This window comes from Sceloporus occidentalis, unplaced genomic scaffold (genome assembly GCF_023333645.1).
Source record: "Sceloporus occidentalis isolate IW3139 unplaced genomic scaffold, rSceOcc1.0.p SCAF_1, whole genome shotgun sequence".
Lineage (NCBI taxonomy): Eukaryota > Metazoa > Chordata > Lepidosauria > Squamata > Phrynosomatidae > Sceloporus > Sceloporus occidentalis.
In genome coordinates, this window is record NW_028316981.1 from 143,564,881 (window position 1) to 143,584,136 (window position 19,256).

General features: G+C 44.8%; 1 protein-coding gene across 4 annotated transcripts in view; it reads left to right on the forward strand.

Moving 5' to 3' along the window:
* LOC149322348 (protein sidekick-2) overlaps positions 1 to 19,256 on the forward strand; it is a 418,672-nt gene that overhangs the window by 329,527 nt on the left and 69,889 nt on the right. For 2 of the 4 annotated variants that reach the window (XM_089540122.1, XM_089540139.1), the window contains exons 6-14: positions 1,598 to 1,709; positions 4,699 to 4,889; positions 6,053 to 6,136; positions 8,451 to 8,645; positions 9,529 to 9,651; positions 11,362 to 11,529; positions 13,065 to 13,167; positions 17,594 to 17,770; positions 18,705 to 18,841. In XM_089540122.1, the coding sequence (XP_089396248.1) occupies positions 1,598 to 1,709; positions 4,699 to 4,889; positions 6,053 to 6,136; positions 8,451 to 8,645; positions 9,529 to 9,651; positions 11,362 to 11,529; positions 13,065 to 13,167; positions 17,594 to 17,770; positions 18,705 to 18,841 (1,290 nt within the window). The remainder of the gene's footprint in view (positions 1 to 1,597; positions 1,710 to 4,698; positions 4,890 to 6,052; positions 6,137 to 8,450; positions 8,646 to 9,528; positions 9,652 to 11,361; positions 11,530 to 13,064; positions 13,168 to 17,593; positions 17,771 to 18,704; positions 18,842 to 19,256) is intronic. The other 2 variants (XM_089540131.1, XM_089540148.1) reach the window with 1 other exon arrangement.

Genomic DNA, 19,256 nt, shown 5'->3' on the forward strand with positions numbered 1-19,256 from the left:
CCACCATGTGTGGTCTCAAGTATACATACAGCCACATCCAAATGTGTCCTTCGTGTCAGCCTTCCCTTACAACCACATCTGAATGTGTCCTCTGTGTCAGCCTTCCCTCACAGCCACCTCTGAATGTGTCCTCTGCGTCAACCTTCCCTCACGCCCACATCTGAATGTGTCCTCCGTGTTAGCCTTCCCTCATGCCCACATCTGAACGTATCCTCCATGTCAGCCATCCCTCACAGCCACATCTGAATGTGTCCTCTGTGTCAGCCTTCCCTTCATCCCTCCCTGCTTTCTCTGAATGTGTTCTCTGTGTCAGCCTTCCCTACATTCCTCCCTGATTCCTCCGAATGTGTCCTCCATGTCAGCCATCCCTCACAGCCACATCTGAATGTGTCCTCCATGTCATCCATCCCTCCATCCCTCCCTGCTTCCTCTGAATGTGTCCTCCATGTCAGCCATCCCTCCCTGCCACTTCCCAATGTGTCCTTCATTCTTGAAGGAGTACCGGAAGCAAATGGAGCAAAATTGCAGTGCCGCATCATGGAAAATGTGGAACCTTGAAGGTTGGGGGGGGGGGGTTACCAGAACCAAAGCAAAGTTGCATTCCACACCAATACCAATTCAAACTGGATTCGAATTGACCTTGGAAAAAGATTTGTGAATTCGCTAGTTCACTGAATTCACCTACATCAAGAGTGACCCTGGACTGATTTAGGATCAGCCTTAGAATGACTCCCCATAGAAAGCAATCACGTGTGATAATCTATCACATTATAATGTGAATTCGCATAGTTGGGCCAGGAGTGGCTTCGGACTAGAGTTGCAAAAACCATCGGGTGATAAGGGCCTGGGAGGTATTAAAGAGGTGGCATGTAAGAATGGCTTTGGGTATAGAAGAGCAAAAGGCACAAGCAAATGTTTGCTTGTACAGTGAGCTTTCGACTTCTCTCCACTCCACTGTGGCCCCCTGCACCCCTCAGAAATATACTCTGGTGAGCTCACCTTTCAACTTTTGTTAATGGAAGCAGTTCTGCTCATGAAAATTAACTGTTGAATTTCACTCAAATAAGGGAGGATCAGTGTGTTTACGCCAACACAAAAGCTTGCAAAAATTAATGTTTTCTTCAACTATAGTTCCCAGAATTCCCCAGCCAAGATTCTGGAGATTGCTGTCCCAAAAGTAAGTTTTCTGAGCTCTGGCTGTCACATGGCTAATGTGGATGTTGTGAGTCTGGGAGTCTAGCATGGCACTGGTTCCAGGTGTGATGGTTATAATAACCTAATAAACCCTAATGTAACTTGCATCATGGCTATCCAAAAGCCTACACAGAGCCTGAAATCTTAGAGTGAAAACGTTCAGAAGAAATCATAAGGCTTGGCAAATGGAGGAAAAATCATCTCTTAACATTTGAATCCCAAAATTTGCTTAATGGCTGCTGCTTGCACCAATTGTTAGCATCCACATTGCAAGAGACAGCCTGGTGCTTCTCATTTATCCTCAGTCCTGCAGAGAGGGAGAAGCATACTCCTACTGCCTGTGAATGCTGCATTTCATACATGAAGTTGCACCTGGTATCAATATCAATTTATTTTTCCTCAGATGTCGGTGGCCCAGCTGATCCCATTGCACCAACCATCATTATCCCACCACGAAACACCAGTGTGGTGTCTGGCACTTCAGAAGTGACCCTTGAGTGTGTCGCCAATGCAAGGTAAGTCTCCATCTGACTGCCATGTTCTGCAACTGTGTGCAACTGCAAGGTTCAGATGCTAAAACTTTGAAGGTGGTCTCATAATCAGCTTCAAACTTACTCTTCTATGGAGCATCAAGCCTATAATATGTCCTATCCCATGGACTCCTCCAGAAGTGGGCTGTAGTTTATGGTTGCAAAGCTATGCTCTGGGAAATGATGAGTTTTATACTGTCGAAAGTATTCGACAGTATGAGATGGAAATTTATGATACAAGTGTTGGAAAATATGGGAATGGGTGTAAAATGCTTATCAAGCATTAAACAGTTATACGCTAGCCAGAAAGTGCAAATAATAATAAATGGACAAAAAACGAATCAGATCTCGGTTGAGAAGGGAACCAAACAGGGATGTTCCCTATCCCCTTTGCTATTTATACTTATATTGGGGGTTCTGAACAATTCCATTAGAGACAATGTGAAAATAAGGGGTACTAAAGAAAAAGGACACGAATATAAGATTCGTGCATATGCAGATGATCTGGTAATAATGTTGGAAGACCCACTGGAAAGCATAGAGATAGTTATGAACGAGTTTAAAGAATTTGGAATGCTCTCTGGGATTAAGATGAATAGGGAAATGATGAGTTTTAGGCCACTCAGGAGCATCTGTTGACTTCCATGTTTGTGGAGTAGTGAATCAGCTTTGGATTTAAGTCCAGAATTTAAAGGCACTATCTAAGGTGCTTAATCTTATCCCCCAGATTGGTTCATTGGCTTTTATTCTTCCTTTAAAGTTTTGACTAAACTCCAGAGTGGATTCAACACCCCATTGAAATGGTAGTCACCACGCTTTAGTGATTCTAATGTTTCTGGGACACATAGGAGATTATCGCACTGCGTTCTGAGAACGTTCCGTATCATCACGTGATGAGAACGTTCCTGGAACAGATATTACTGCATTAGTAAACTAGAACGTGATCAGAACGTGATCAGAACTGCATTTTACCGCACAGCGATTCCTGAAACCGTTCCGAGAACATATTCCACCAAGGCCGCCTCCGTCTCCTGATTGGCTGAAAGAATGACAGGCAGGGAGGCAGGGAAGCAGGCAGGCGAGCGACTGCAGTGAGGGAAGGGGTGTGTGTGAGAGAGAGAGGGGGGAAAGGACGAGGGAGGGAAGGGAGGGAAGAAGGAGGGATCGGGAGGAAGGCAGGGAGAAAGAGAAATGGGGAGAGATGAGCCTTGCAAGTTACATCCCAAACCTCCTTTGCAAGGCTGGGAAGAAGGAGGAGCTCCATGCAGGTCTCTTCAAGCCAAAGGAAAGCAAGTTGCCAGGGAGGGACTGGGCCAATGGCAGAGCCCCGGCAGCCATAGCAGCTCTTTAAACCGGTTAGAAAAGAAGAGTCCTCTGCTGTCATCCCAATTCCCCATTTTGGCTGCTTGTCACCCTTTTGCCTCCTGTGTGTGTGCGCATGTAATGTGTGCCTTCATAGAATCATAGAATCATAGAGTTGGAAGAGACCACAAGGGCCATCCAGTCCAACCCCATTCTGCCATGCAGGAAATCACAATCAAAGCATCCCCAACAGATGGCCATCCAGCCTCTGCTTAAAGACCTCCAAGGAAGGAGACTCCACTACACTCTGAGGAAATAGTGTGTTCCACTGTCAAACAGCCCATACTCTCAGGAAGTTCCTCCTAATATTGAAGTGGGATCTCTTTTCCTGGAGCTTGCATCCATTGCTCCGGGTCCTAGTCTCTGGAGCAGCAGAAAACAAGCTTGCTCCCTCATCAATGTGACATCCCTTCAAATATTTAAACAGGGCTATCATATCACCTCTTAATCTTCTCTTCTCCAGGCTAAACATCCCCAGCTCCCTAAGTCGTTCCTTGTAGGGCATGGTTTCCAGACCTTTCACCATTTTAGTCGCCCTCCTTTGGACACGCTCCAGTTTCTCAATGTCCTTTTTGAATTGTGGTGCCCAGAACTGGACACAATATTCCAGGTGGGGCCTGTGAGCTTCCCTCCCCGCTTTAATTCTTGTCTGGCTCTTTGCTATGGAATTCTGGGAGTTGTTTGCTTGCTTTTGTGTGTTGCTCCAAACAGAGGAGCTTTTGTGGGTTCCTTCCTGGAGGGAAGGAGGAGAAGGTCCTGGGCATCCCTGCCATCCTTGCCTCCTGCAGGCTGCCAGCACAGGAGCCCCGCTGGACATGACACTAGAGGCCCCTGCAGAAGCAGCCAGACCCTCTCCCTCTTGCTCTCTGCTCTGGCCCCCCTGTTTCCCTCTCTCTTTCTCTCTCTTTCCCTTCTTTCCTCTTCTCTCACTTGTCCCAGCTTTCCTCCCTTCCCTCCCTCCTTCTTTCCCCCCTCACACACACGCACCTTCCCTCACTGCAGTCGCTCACCTGCCTGCCTCCCTCCCTGCCTGTCATTCTTTCAGCCAATCAGGAGACGGAGGAATGAGAGAACAGATTTGAGAACAGATAAGAATACCGCACACACCTCTGTTGGAACGTTCTCATCACGTTTCAGCTCTCTGGGAACACATTCAATCTGTACCCTCCTGGAACACATTTGGAACACATTTAAACGTTCTGAGAACCCGACTGGAACACATACGTGCGGTATACTCAAATGCGTTCCGTTCTCATCACGTGATGAGAACGTTCTCAGAACGCAGTGCAATAATCTTCATAGATCAGTTCACACCAAGCAATCTGCTTGGGAAATTGAATCCTGTTTTAGAGCAACCAAAGACTCAAATGAAAGAGAGGTGCTCTCCCCCAATGGCACCAATGTCATGTCTTGACATTTTGCAACCATATAAAAAGTGTAATCTCCCAGCCCCCACTCACTCTTAAAGGACTGGTATGGGTACACACATACCTTTGCACCTGAACTGGGATATTGGCTGTGAATTTCCCTTGAACTGTGGAGAGATATTTTGGGTCTTGTTTGTTATGCGATGACACTGGCCCCACCTCTCACAGGTTTCTCTGCTAACCAGGCCCCTCATCAAGCTGCACATCATCTGGAAGAAAGGTGGGGTTCCAGTGTCCTCGGGCATCAGCGACTACAACCGACGCCTGACCATTCTCAACCCCTCACTGAGTGACAGTGGCTACTATGAGTGTGAGGCAGTGCTGCGCAGTAGCAGTGTCCCTTCTGTGGTTCGAGGAGCCTACCTCTCTGTGCTGGGTAAGGAGGGCAAGAAGCCAATGGGTCGTGGAAGGGAATGGGGCTGCCCCATTAAGCAGGCAAGCAGAATCACAGCCCATCTCTCCACCAGCTGCTGGTATAAGAAGACACACTCATTTTCTTTCCCTGTGTGTATCTAAACTGTAGAAATAATACAGTTTGACACCACTTTAAGTACTGTAGCTCCATCCTATGGAATCCTGGGATTTTTAGTTTTGTAAGGTCTTTAGCTTTCGCTACCAAAGAGTACTGGTGTCTCACCAAACTACAAATCCCAGGATTCTGTAGACTGGAGATATAGCAGTTAAAGTCATGTCAAATCTTCTTATTTCTACAGTGTAGATACAACCCCATCTGCTAATTGAATGAAGAAGGTCATTGTGGTAGGCCTGACCTTAGGCACTGTTAGATTTCTAGGGAAAGATGTGTGTGAATGTGCCTTCAGGTCACCTGCCAATTTATGGCAACCTCATGAATTTCATAGGGTTTTCTTAGTCAAGAAATACTCAGACATGGTTTTGCCAGTTCCTTCCTCTAAGAAACAGCTGCAGTACCTTGGATTCATTGGCAGTTTCCCATCCAAGATCTGACCCTGCTTAGATTCCAAGACCAGACAGGGATCTGATGCCTTTCGGGTATTTAGCTCTCATAGAGAAAGGTACTTAGTACAAACACAAACACATTGGGATTGAGAGGGATCAATAAAATACTTGGGTAAACATCTGGAGCTAGTGTGGTTTGAGTGTTGGATTACGACTCTGGGAGACTAGGGTTTAAATCTCCGCTCAGCCATGGAAACCTACTGCATGACCTTAGACAAGTCACACATTCTTAGCCTAAGAGGGAGGCAATGGCAAGCCTTCTTTGAATAAATCTTGCTAAGAAAACTGCATAATAGGGTTGGCATAATTCAAAGTCAACTTGAAAGACCATAGGTCCATACAGTCTCTCCTGATTGACAACTGACCTCAGACAGGCAGTCATTCCATCACCGTCTACCTGATATCTTTGCTCAAACATTCCAAGGATTGAAGTGGCAACCTTCCACATTCAAAGGAAGGGCTTTGCCCCTGAGCTATGGCATTTTCTCATGCAAGAACAAGTCCTGTTAATACTTTGAAATGAAGGAGGTTTGCCCTGTCCCATGTCTGTCTCTCTTACAGAGCCACCCCAGTTCACTAAGGAACCAGAGAGACACATCACAGCTGAGATGGAGAAGGTGGTACAGATTCCATGCCAGGCCAAAGGTAATTTTTTTCTAACTTGTCATGTTATTAGGGGTCTTCCTGCTCAATTCACCTTCAAGAGTGGGAACGTAATCCTTGCAGTTCTAACGCCTGCTGTGTGAGAAGTACAACAATTAGAATGTGCAAATTTCCATAAGAATTACATCCTGGAGATTTCAACATAATGAGGAGTTGCAGATTACCCTTCCCAACCTTTTTACATTCTTCTCTGCCTTTTACAACATTTTAAGGAAAAAACTTGCACATAAAAGATAAGCAAATTTCTACCCCTGTCAAGCTGCAAAGATAACCTTGAAGAAATGCTCTGAACAAAATAAGTGTGACATACTGACATATGCCTTAGTCTACAGACAGACTAAGACAAGGATCCCAGTAGTGGATTGCAACACCATTCACAGCAGCTGAAATGATGTCAGCCTCTGTGCTCTTTCTGAAGGGAGCAGAGTATCTTAGGAAAGAAACAGTGAACTTAAAATTGCAAGATACAGGCCTGAGCTTAAGAACACAGGAGACATTTTCTAAGAATAGCCTGACCAGCCTTGCTGACTTCCCAAAGGATATTGCGGAGGAGTCAAAATGCATTTTATTTATTTGTTATTTACTTACATATTTATTTTATAAATTTGCATGTACTGCCCTTCAATGGATAATTTCCAGAATGCTTTGCAATATAAAAAGTTAGTGAGTATACATTAAAGCAACCAGCAGAGTAAAAGTAGCAATAAAAGAGTGAGATACTAAGAAAGACCTCTGAAGATACTTAAAGTATGGAAAAATAAAAAAATTCTTCCTTTGGAATTGGAAAGAAATAAAATTCATTAAAACAGGGGTGAACAAAGTGCACTCGCAGCCTGTATGCAACCCTAAATTCCTTTTCCACAGCCTTCTGTACCACCACTATCCCAGTCAGGATCTCTCTGCAAGTTCCCAGGCCTTCCAAAATTTCAAACATTTCTATGCCATTTGTGGCTATTTGTTACCAGAAGAGGTCCAAAACCACAACAAAGTGCAAGAATTTTGCTCCCTCACTCCCTAACTACCCAACCCTTGCATGTACACACAAAGGCTGAATAATAACGGAAAATGAAAATGGAAGTGACATTACAACTTCTGGTTTCAATTGCAAATCCATCCTGTTTGATTTACCATAGCTATCCATTGCCCCTATGGCTTTTCAGGCTCCAGTGTCATATAAATGGAATTCAAACCAATTCTAAAAGATGCATTTTCTGGGTCTGGTGCTTAGTCTAAAAAGTGTAGAGGGTTGTAGGTGTCCAGTCATATAAAATCCATTTAGGAGGCAGGGCTGCACAAAAGTTAACATTCACAAGTGAACTGCACATAGTCTGAAAAATAATTATCTTCCATTTCCCTTCCACTTTTTAGCAGTACCCCAACTGCGAAACCTCTGCTGGAGTGAGGTCAGGCTGACTCTATCCCTTCTGACTTTCTGGTGGGCAATGAAGCTTGGGCTGTTTCAGTTGACTTTGAATCTTAAAATTAGATGTGCCTGTTCTGGCTGTTTTTTAACTGTTTCTCTGGGTTTAGAACAATTTTAGAGAGATCTAGAGTGTACTATCTATCTATCTATCTATCTATCTATCTATCTATCTATCTATTTAAATTTTTTAAAGCATTTTAACCCACTGTGGGTCAAGAGATGATGCATAAATACCACAGATAAATAGCTGGATAGATTACAGATACAGTGATGTCACTAAAGTTGGTGTCGCCCAGTGCAACTATTCATTGTGTCAGCCCATGAACTTCCTGGGTTGGAAGTACAAATAGAGAGGTGGGTCTCACCCTGAGGAACCCCGCACCCTGCTGCTGGTGTCTCCACCTCCACCCAGCTGAGACAGCAAGAACAGGTTTTTTTATTACAAAATTTACAACTGTAATTACAAAAGATTTCCACCCTCAAGGAAAGAGGAAGTCACTGCAAACAGCTCACCCCTTCCAGAAGACTATGGCAGAAAGGAGCCAAACAGATTGGAAGGGAGAGACTGCAGAAGAAGGGAGCAAAAAGAAAAGTCAATTTCTTCACCTTCCTCATCATTCCCCCCCCCCAAGGAAAATAGCATTCCAAGAAGCGTTCCCCCTTTCTTTCTAGGGAAGGGGCCTCTGATGGTGTTACTTACACATCCCCTTAGTGACACCACTGACAGAAAGATTGATTGACTGATTGATTAGACAGACAGAGAAACCATTCCTGATCAGGCTTTCTTTTCTTTTCCTTTTGATATTTCAGCTAGTTCAAATTGGTTTACAATGTACCAAAACTTACAATAAAAAAATACACTTTGCATTGCAGGTGTGCCTCCTCCCCGGATGTTCTGGTACAAGGATGCAGTGCTACTTGGTGTGGAGAAGCTTGCTCGTTTCCAGCTCCTTGCCAATGGGAGCCTACAGATCAGTGGATTAGTGCCAGATGACACGGGCATGTTCCAGTGTTTTGCCCGCAATGCTGCTGGCGAGGTGCAGTCCTCCACATACCTGGCTGTAACCAGTACGTTTTCAGCAAGTGGCTTGCTTATGCTTTGCTTTTAAAAGCAACAAAGAAGGGTGGGAGTTTTGTTTTCCTTTCAGTTTTGATCACAGCTACCATTCACAAAACTCAAATGTGGGAAAAATAGAAAAGATAATTTTGCTGGGTTTGTCTCTTAGAATTATTTGTGGGGCCTACTATTAGGTAGTGCTGGCCTGTGAGAGGATGTAGGTGAGTGGGGAAGACCAGAGGTGTTGCAGAAACCAGAGTGGAGCTATAGGCTCCATAAGTCTAGATTATAGTTATCCTGTAGTGTATCATGGTTTATGATTGCCATGTTGGCAACAGGCTGCAAAGTAGGAAGAGGGCCAAATCAGAAGCATTCTTCAGGAGCTTGATCAACAGGAGGTTTTATGTTTGCTCCAGGAAGAAAAAAATGGTGTTCATTATGAGATGATTCTCCAGAGTACAGGTCCATTTGGAGTTGGGGGAGGGCACAGCACAGTATACGTTGCAACTAGGGGACCCTGCCTGATCTGTGATCTTTTGGGGAGGCTTCTTCCCAATGATTGTTTTTATGGCCTGTTACAGACAGCCAAAATAAAGCTGCTTTGAGTCACAGTGGAGGCATGGTGTTTCAATGATGCATGCGTCCTAAGAGTCCAGAAGTCACACCAAAGCCACGCTCCAGCCCTAAGGACAGGAGCGTGGCTTTGGTGTGGCTTCTGGACTCTTAGGACGCATGCATCATTGAAACACCATACCTCCACTGTGACTTGAAGCAGCTTTATTTTGGCTGTCTGTAACAGGCCTATGTTTTCTTCAACATGGGTGGGTTCTTTGCCAATCTCAAATGCCATCCCCCCACGGGTATTTTTTTTGTGTGTGTCTCCTCCTACAACAGGCATTGCCCCCAACATAACCAAAGGACCTATGGACAGTACAGTGATTGATGGAATGGCAGTAGTGCTCAGCTGTGAGACTTCGGGGGCTCCCAGGCCAGCTATCACCTGGCAGAAAGGTAATGGTGAGTTGGGAAACTATTCCTTTAAATAATAAAAAAGCTTCTTTTTTATTATTTATTTTTTTATTTTATTTTATTTTATTTTATTTGTAGCAGCCGGGCATGGAAGTAAGATCTCTTCAAAGGGCAGAGTACATGCCTTGAATGCAGAAGGTACCAGACTCAATCCATGGCACTCCTGATATTTTTTTAAAAAAAGATCTCACATAGCAAGTGATAAGAGAGACCATGGTCTGAGGCTCTGACAATCAGGAAGAAAAATACTGGGCAACAGCATAGTCTGGCATAGTATAAGGCAACTGTATATTTTCAATGCTTCTGCGATAATATAGACTATAATACAGTGTATTCTTTAAGCTGACACCCTCTAGATATCTTGGACTATAGTTTCCATCAGGGCCACTAACACAGGCAACATGGTGGTTGAGGATGATGAATGTTGTAATCCAGTCCATTGGGCAAGGCTACAGACTGCCCTTTGAAGCAGTGAACTCATGTTGCCTTTTATCAATGCCATGCTGATAAACTGGACTAGCTACACGACTAAAAGTAATCTCCTAGTTCCACAACCAAAAATAATTCATTCTACCTGGGAGCTGTAGATTTATCTTGAGGAGTTCTTTCCAGAATGATTGATTTGTGGTGTAAGAAGAAGGAAACAGAAACATGAGGACAAAGGAGTGATGACTAAACTTCAAAACATTGGAAGAACTGTTGTTAAGGTACCAGAAAGACTCTCCTTTAGTGGAGGCAATATCAGGCAATGGTAGTCATCTGTGACCCATGTCCCAACTCTTACCTTTATATACCATAGTCAGAGCATGAGGAGGAGGAATTCAGTCTTTGAACTACCTGATAGGACAGCAGTTCTTGATTTAAAAATTCCTGAAGGGTTATTCATGGCTTGTCCCAGACCATTTGTTTTCCACTCCTCATGTTTAAAGGCACCAGTTGCCTTAGCAAATCATTGGTGTGGAGATCAAGTGAGACAGTAACAGTGATCATGAGTTTGGTTCAGTCTGCCACAGTTATAAGGCCTGTGGCCTTTTCCAATTCACCTATACATTGTTCCCTCATAGACCCTTGATACTCTATCAGGAGCCAAACTCAGCCCTTCACAAAGGGTTGCCACTGGGTTTCCTTTCCTTTGATGGGCTTTCAAGGGCTGCTTTTTAAAAGCCAGATGGAGGGAAGCAGCCCCACATAAAATTCTAGAAATGAGCATTTATTTGGAACAGAACCAGTAAAGATGATACCTAGTTGGAAGCCTCAGGAATCAGAGAATGTGATGACTCTGAACTGACCACAAGTTCAGCCGTGTTCCCCTGATCCCAATGCATATCAAACTTGACCTAAGTCTCTGTTATACCAATGCTTGGCTTCACAAAAGGATGCCGAGATTCCTTCATCCTGGCTTACCTGTCCATCCCCAGCTACAAAGAAAGCTAAATCAAAGTGTTTGTGTTATGATGTGGAACTGACTGTTTTCCCATATGGCCTCTGAATTTCTAAAGACATGGGAATAGTTGGAATTTATGAGAGCATATGAAAAAGAAACCCTTTCCAAAAGTCAGTTTCTTCATCTTTTGACCAAGTTTCCTGTTTTATTTTATAGAGGTGGCGATGAAGAGTGTTGTTTAGGCAGAAGCTACTGGGAAGACATCACCTGTTACTGGGGGCCAAACAATGTAGTCTGTCTCTTTCTCTTAAAAGGTGAACGAATCCTGGCCAGTGGTTCAGTGCAACTTCCTCGTTTTACACTGCTGGAGTCAGGAAGCCTTCTGATCAGCCCAGCACGGATCTCGGATGCAGGAAGCTACACTTGCCTGGCCACCAACTCACGTGGAGTCGATGAGGCATCTGCTGAGCTTGTTGTCTGGGGTAAGGTTCCCACCATCCATTTCTGCTATTAGCCTCCCAGCTCCTTCCTCTGTTCTATAAGTAGCTGGCAAAATACCAATCACCGAACTCTCATGTCATGCATAGTTTGCTTCTTAGACATTTCAGACATCTCAGACAAGTGCATTAGTGCAATTATGTAAATCCAGAATTTCTTAAGAAACAAAATTAAAAACTTGATCCCACAAGCCTGAGAGGAGGAGGCATAGATTCATGGAAAACACATAAACTTTATTTTCCAGGTCAGACTACAATACAGCCATGCAGAGGACTATTAAACTCTAAAATCACTGGCATATGTGGACTGTGGGCATCAGTTTGGTTCTGAGTGCAAAGTCATTCCCCTTCAAAGTAGCTCTCACTTTGGCTAAAAGATAGAGCAATTGTAGTTAGGTCCTCTACACACTGGGTCGAAGTGAATCACTGCCCCCTGCTGGCCAGTAATATCTTTCCTTGGAATTGTACACTGGAACAAGCTTATTCCATCTTTGTTGTTGCCAAGGCATTTCCAACTTATGGCAACCCTAGCATGCACCTATCATGGAATTTTCTGGGCAATATTTGTTCAGAGGGGGGTTGCCTTTGCCTTCGCCTGAGGCTGAGAGAGAGTGACTTGTCCAAGGTCACCCAGTAGGTTTTCATGGCTAAATGGGAATTTGAACCCTGGTCTCCAGAATCATAGCCAGAATCACTCAAACCACTGCACCAGCTCTGATATATTCTATCTAGGAGTCAATATGTTTGTATTGGATGGATGCTTAGTTGGCTGGATAGTTTTTAAGCTGCTTCTTGACCTAAACATAAACCTCTATACATGAAATGTTTTACCTGTACTTGTTCATAATTTTCTCAGTCCTGCTATACATTAGCTGCTACCCATACCAAATTACAGGAATGTAACTTTCCTAGACGTACAGAGATAGGCAGAAACATAGGTTGCATCTAATGAAAATGTCTTCTGTGTGACAACTGATGAGTGGTGTTGGACTGACCGTGCATGTGGGAGGGAATTAAATGAATGTCATTTGATACTGATAGTCATTGCAGTGTGGAAGGGAAGGGGGAATGTTTCACATGCTACGATTTGAAAGTGCAGTATGCCACATGTTTCCTAGTGACACTAATGTGTGAATACATACAGTTTAGGAGTGTGTATGTTCGTTTTGCCTTGTAGCAAAGGGGATGAACAAAAGAGCATTTAGTCCTTATTCATAATTTTATCTTTCTGTGAAATAAGATAATTTCATTGTTATTATGACCACAGAGGTGACCACATGACAATAACGCCCATAGAACTTCATTCCAGTCTTACCAGAAAGAAAGGTGTCCTCAGTCAAACCTTGCAGGTTAACAGCTAATAAAAATAATAATAACTAATAAAATATATTTATATCCCGCCTCTCTACAAAATGCAATCGAGGCGGCTTGCATGGCTGAGGAACCATTTCTCTTGCTCTGTGATGTTACACTCCAAAGTCTGATTGTGTCTACATGTTTCTCTTTCTCTTGGTCTACAGCCCGGACTCGCATCACCAACCCACCTCAGGACCAAAGTGTTATCAAAGGAACCAAGGCTTCCATGACTTGTGGAGTAACCCACGACCCCAGTGTAATTGTTCGGTACATAACAGTTTCTATTTCATCTAGGGTGAGATGAATGAGAAGGAAGGTGGTGTGTAAAGGGCAGAAGCAATTAAAGGGGGTGATAGCCTTTGGCACACAAGATGTGGAAGCAAAGGTGGAGAGAGAAAGATAGTGCAGTATGATTAGAGAAGGGTGATTCTGCCAGCTTCCAGAAAACAGTCGCCACAAATGATCAGTTCTCCCTGGACAGTGGTAGAAGTACATATATTTTTAAGCTGTAGATGAATAAACGCTCCTGCCACAGGCTCTTAATATCTCGATAAGACACAGTGCTCAGTTCTAATACCTGTTTTCAGTGCCAGAGTTTAGCTCTGGAATATATGAAGTGAGCTAAAATGTATTTCTTCTGGACATCTCTTGTTGGAAAAGACTAATCTCCTGGGTCCTGATAACATACCTTCAATTTGTACACTTTGGCACCATTCTTGGTATAAATCCTGTGCTTTAAGGAATAACCAGTCTCTGAGCACCTTTGTTCTCTGAAAACAATCAGAATTGCATGTCTGAAATCCATCTTGGGTGTATTACAATATGGCATAATCAGGAATCTCCCAGCCACCTCCTCACTTGCTTTAAGAGCATAGACAGTGAAAGATTATATTAAAAGCACCTGAGAACAATCATGGGCCTGCATTGCCACCTGGTGCCAAGCTTAGGGATGATGCTGAGGCAAAACTCATTAGTGTGGAGAAAGAAAGTCATGATGAACCTTTTCTTTGGACTGCAATAACGCCCTTACGACAGACATCAGATGCTAGTGCTGAGAAGGAGAAGTCTCAATAGATCGCTTTGTATGTGTACACCACACTGATTATACTTTTTTAAAAGGCAGTTGAATTCCACAACCTGTGTAAACTATGCATATGCTTGCTTGTTTTGCATAATTTATTCTGCTTCTCCTCATGAGAAATGGGAGAGCATTGTACAAGAGGTTTTAATAATAATAATAATAATAAATTTTATTTTATCCCGCTTTTCCGCAATGATCAAAGCGGCGTACAGATTAAAATTCCAACATCAAAATACATACATGTCAATAAAAACAATTTAAAAGTATCATATTAAAAACAATTACACAGCCAGCTGAGTTAAAGATCCAAAAAACATTACAAAATCACTTCAAAGTAAGGGGAATGGCATAATATCACATCTCATGGGGGGAAAGCTTGGTGAAAGAAAAAGGTCTTAAGGTTCTTTTTGAAAAGATCCAGGGAGGTGATGGAACGGAGCTCGTCAGGAAGGTTGTTACACATTTTTGGGGCCGAGATGGAAAAGGCCCTTTGTGAGGTCGTTGCATATTGCACAATTGGGACCCTCAGCAAATTCTTCCCGGCTGACCTGAGTGTGCGGGGTGGATTATATGGGGAGAGGCGGTCCTCCAAGTACCCTGGGCCCAAGCCATTTAGGGCTTTATAGGTAATTACCAACACCTTGTATTGGGCCCGGAAGCGAATAGGCAGCCAATGGAGATCTTTCAGGATAGGTGTTATATGGTCTGCCCTGGAACATCCAGCAACCAATCTCGCAGCCATATTCTGCACTAATTGAAGCTTCCGGTTTTGGTACAAGGGTTGCCCCATGTAGAGCGCATTACAGAAATCCAATCGAGAGGTTACCAGAGCATGTACTACAGTTTCAAGGTCCCTCCGGTCCAGGTAGGGTCGCAGCTGGCGTATCAGCCGAAGCTGGTAGCAAGCGCTTCTGACCGTCGCATCCACTTGAGATGTCAATTGGAGCGACGAGTCCAGAAGCACTCCCAAGCTGCGAACTGAGTCCTTCATGACTCGTACAGTGACTGCAAAGGGATCTTGTTGCACCTTTGAAGTGCCTGCATACTGATCCAGTCTAACACAGCCCTATCTTTGAATTGTACAATAACTGTTTTGCTCACCCTTGCCACACATTCCCTAATCTATTTTTGAGCTGTAAAGATGACCAATTATTTGCATTTTTTAAAGTTAAAGCTGAGAGGTCCCAGATATTAATTCTGTGCCCCAGAACATAGCATGTGTTTACACATCACAATGGTAAAATACACTTAGCCTTGATTTAGAGTGGTTCATGCACTGATTTGGAGCAGTGGTTTCATACTTTTGACTTTGAAGGATTTTGACTTTGCATTGACTTGTCTGCTAAGGAAGCTCCACATATATACTATTGAATCTCATATATACTATTGAACTCTACTACATGGTGGGGGGTCTTATTCCAGGACACGCATCCATTTTGCCCCAGGAACTAGCAGAGTAAAAGCAGGAGGGCACCAGGACTGGGGGCTCATTCCCAGTCATTCCTTTTTATATATCTGGGGGGGGAGGGGGGATTCCAAAGCTGTTATCTAACACTTGATGTGAGAGACAATTTTGGTGTTTATTTCCCTCTCCTGGTCATATGCAGGATATTAGCCCAGGCCTGTTGTTCCCCTGTATTGGGTTGAGGAAAGTATATCCTGCAAGTCACAGGCAGACCCCCCCCCCCCGATCATTTTAGTGAGTCCTAAGGCCCCACCAGGTCCAATTTAGAGCTGTGGAAGGAAATTCACCAAATTTGGGAAGCAGGACTGGGTCATTATATGTCCAGGAGAGGGCTGTTTTAGAACAGGAAGTGAACCAAAAATCACCTCTGTGGCACTTCTTGTCATAAAATAAAGCTTCTCCTGGGCCTATAATGGCTCATGGAGGCCAAAAACATGGTGGAAATGCCCTGTTTGCTCCCTAGAGGTAGGGTTGCCATACCTGAGGACCTCCAAACCAGGACAAATGTAGGACAAGGTTTTAAAATGTAGGACCTTTTTTTAAAAAAAATTCCTGGCCAGGAAATTTTTAAAAAAAAAAGGTCCTACATTTTTAAACCTTGTCCTCCTCCCCGGCTTGAGAGGAAGCCTCGGCCTCCTCTCAGGCCAGGAAGGGGCGCGGGGGCCACCCATCATCGCGACCATCACCGCGGTGGCAAGCAGCCTCCTCCTCCTCCCAGGCCTCGGCGAAGCCTTGGAGGACTCCGCCATTGCGGAGCCACCTCCAAGGCCTCACTGGGACCTGGGAAAGAGCGTCTCTGCGGCCGGAGCTCTGACTGTGGAGAGTGCTCACAGGCCTCAGCGAGGCCTTGGAGGACTCTGCGATTGCGGAGCCGCCTCCAAGGCCTCGCTGGGGCCTGGGAGGGAGCGTCTCCACGGTCGGAGCTCCGACCGTGGAGAGCGCTCCCAGGCCTCAGCGAGGCCTTGGAGGACTCTGCGATTGCGGAGCCGCCTCCAAGGCCTCGCTGGGGCCTGAGAAGGAGCGTCTCCACGGTCGGAGCTCCGACCGTGGAGAGCGCTCCCAGGCCTCAGCGAGGCCTTGGAGGACTCTGCGATTGCGGAGCCGCCTCCAAGGCCTCGCTGGGGCCTGGGAGGGAGCGTCTCCGCGGCCGGAGCTCCGACCATGGAGAGCGCTCCCAGGCCTCAGCGAGGCCTTGGAGGACCCCGCGGTGCGCGCGGGGGCAGAGGTGGCCATGGGTGGTGCCATCCCGGTTTTGGCGCCAAACCAGACCGGGACCAGGGTGGCACCGCCCAAACAGGGATTGTCCCGCCTACAGGCGGGATATGGCATCCCTACCTAGAGGACATTTTGGTGCAGAATATTGTTGTAATTGTTTTGGTTCTTTGGTGTGTGGGCTATACAAATGGAGGTTGTGTTCTAGGAGAGTGCTACTGAAAGTGTTGATCTGTGGACTGGTACCAATCCACAAGCCATTTACTGTCAGTTTTTGATGAGTTTCCAGGAAACAGAAAAGACAAAAACCAAATAGCACCCAGTAGAATCCAAAGGAGAAATCAGAGACAGGTCTCAAAGGGTTCAGTGTATGGCTGCTTTATTATAGAGAATGTGCACAATGATAAAGGAAACATCTATTGAGATGTGTCTCAGAGTTTTCCTGTGGAATTTCCAGGAAAAATGGCAACAATTGTAAGCAATTATGATATGTCTCCCTGGCACATGAGGGGGGGGGTTGCCAGTCCCCCACATCAGGAAGCCTGAGAAGTACTGTTCTACGAGACACCCAACACATTCTTGCCCATGTGGGAACTATAGGGGAAGATAATTTAGCTGTGAACAAGCTATCTGTCAAGGAAGCATGGGCACCTACATTACTGAGCTCCTCATTGAACAATTTTGACAAGAGCATGAGATTATCCTTAAAAGGCTATGTTGGGAAGCTATTGCTTTAGAAGAAGAGAAGAACTATTCTAGAATGAGGAAATTGTAGATAGCTGTAAGAGGTGAGCAACTTTTAGTGACTTGGAGTTTCCCTTTGGGAGGGGAGCAGTTAGAACTCCTGCATGTTCTCATAGCTTCCCAGGGAGAAAGGAAGAAATTTGGGAGAGGGATAACTTTTGTTGACCTGCCTTATTTTTTTTTCTCCATAGGTACATGTGGGAAAAGGATGGTGCAGCTTTGAATGTAGAGAATGTGCCACGTCTGCGGCTGGACACAACAGGCACTTTACATATTGCTCAGACCTGGTCAGGTGATATTGGCACCTACACCTGTCGGGTGGTGTCTGCAGGAGGCAATGATTCTCGCAGTGCTCATCTGCGAGTCCGGTAAGAAAAAGCTCTTGAAGGCAAGCATTACAAACAGCTTCAGTCTGAAGTACAACCAATCTTGATGTACAGAAGGAAAAATGATGAGGAATGAGTGAGGCTCCCAAAGAGGAGACTGCACATTCTCCTAAGCAATGCACTCATTTTGTCTTAAATGTTTCAGGAATGGCCTTGTTGCCACAAACTGAGCACAGATGTTTTCCTGACCTCTTAAGATCTCCATAAGTTTCCTCTCAATCTCTCTCTCTGTCTCTTAGAAGATCTATTCTGAAGCTTCTTGTGAGGCTGCAACTCCAAAGTTTTCCCCATGTCATGGCAAACCTGTTTTATTCAAGGACCCCTCACATAGATTCTTAGCTGCATGGAAGCACTTTCACTGTTGTTCATTCCTGTGCTACAGGAACATGCATCAAAATAACATAATTGTGTGAGTCTTTCCTATGGCACAAAAACTGTGGTTAGGACCACATCATTAAGATGGTCTTCTGAAGTATGGAGTCACACCATACTGGAATAGATCGCACACTTCTTGCCCTGCATGTAATTAGCAACCTGAATGTGTGATAGATACAACTTTGGAGCCTGGAAATTCTCTGGGATTTAATGTTACTTTGCCTGCTATCTGCTGCATTGGAGAGCACTGTTGGCTGGCTGGAATACATGGCCTCCAAGTATATTGGCTGCTTCTTTCCCTGCTTCTTCACTTCCCATTATTCCTGACTGGACTCAGCGTGTGGCCAAGCCAGTCCTATGAAATCCAGAGCTACTGTTTATAATGTGCAGGCAATAATGACTGTGTCAATGCAGGAAGTGGCCTTGGTCTCCTATAACACTCTTCCAGTGTCTTCTTTTCCAATGAGTGGTACTCCTTCTGTAAGGGTCTTCTGTCCTAACAGCTACTGAGATTGGTTTCTTCTACCCTCTTTCTCATCAGGCAGCTCCCCCATGCACCAGAAAACCCAATTGCCATGTTGAGTGCTGTGGAGAAACGTGCCATCAACTTGACGTGGACCAAACCCTTTGATGGGAATAGCCCACTGCTGCGCTACATCCTTGAGGTCTCCGAGAATAGTAAGGCACTGCATCTTCCTGACATACAGAGAGTGCTAAGCACAGCCAGAGAAGTCAGCCCTGTGGTCTTGTAGCAGCAGCCAGAGGTGGACTGTTGTCACCTTATATGGGAAAGAGTGGATGGGGTGGGAGGCAACAAGGCATCCAGAGAAGTGGGCCAAACTTCTGCATTTCCTGGCTAGTTTCAAATCAAGGCTGATTCTAAAAACCTTTTCACCTTGCAATGTATTTCAATGTATTTCCAGAGCTTGTAAGAGTTACCTGTTTTGGACTATAACTCCCAGAATCCCGCAACCAATCTGGCAATTGGCCATGCTGTTTGGGGGCTTGTGCAAGTTGTAGGCCAAAAAAGGACCATATCCAAGTTCTGCTCAGTCATATTTGGTAGTATGTCCACAAGGTTTATACACTACCG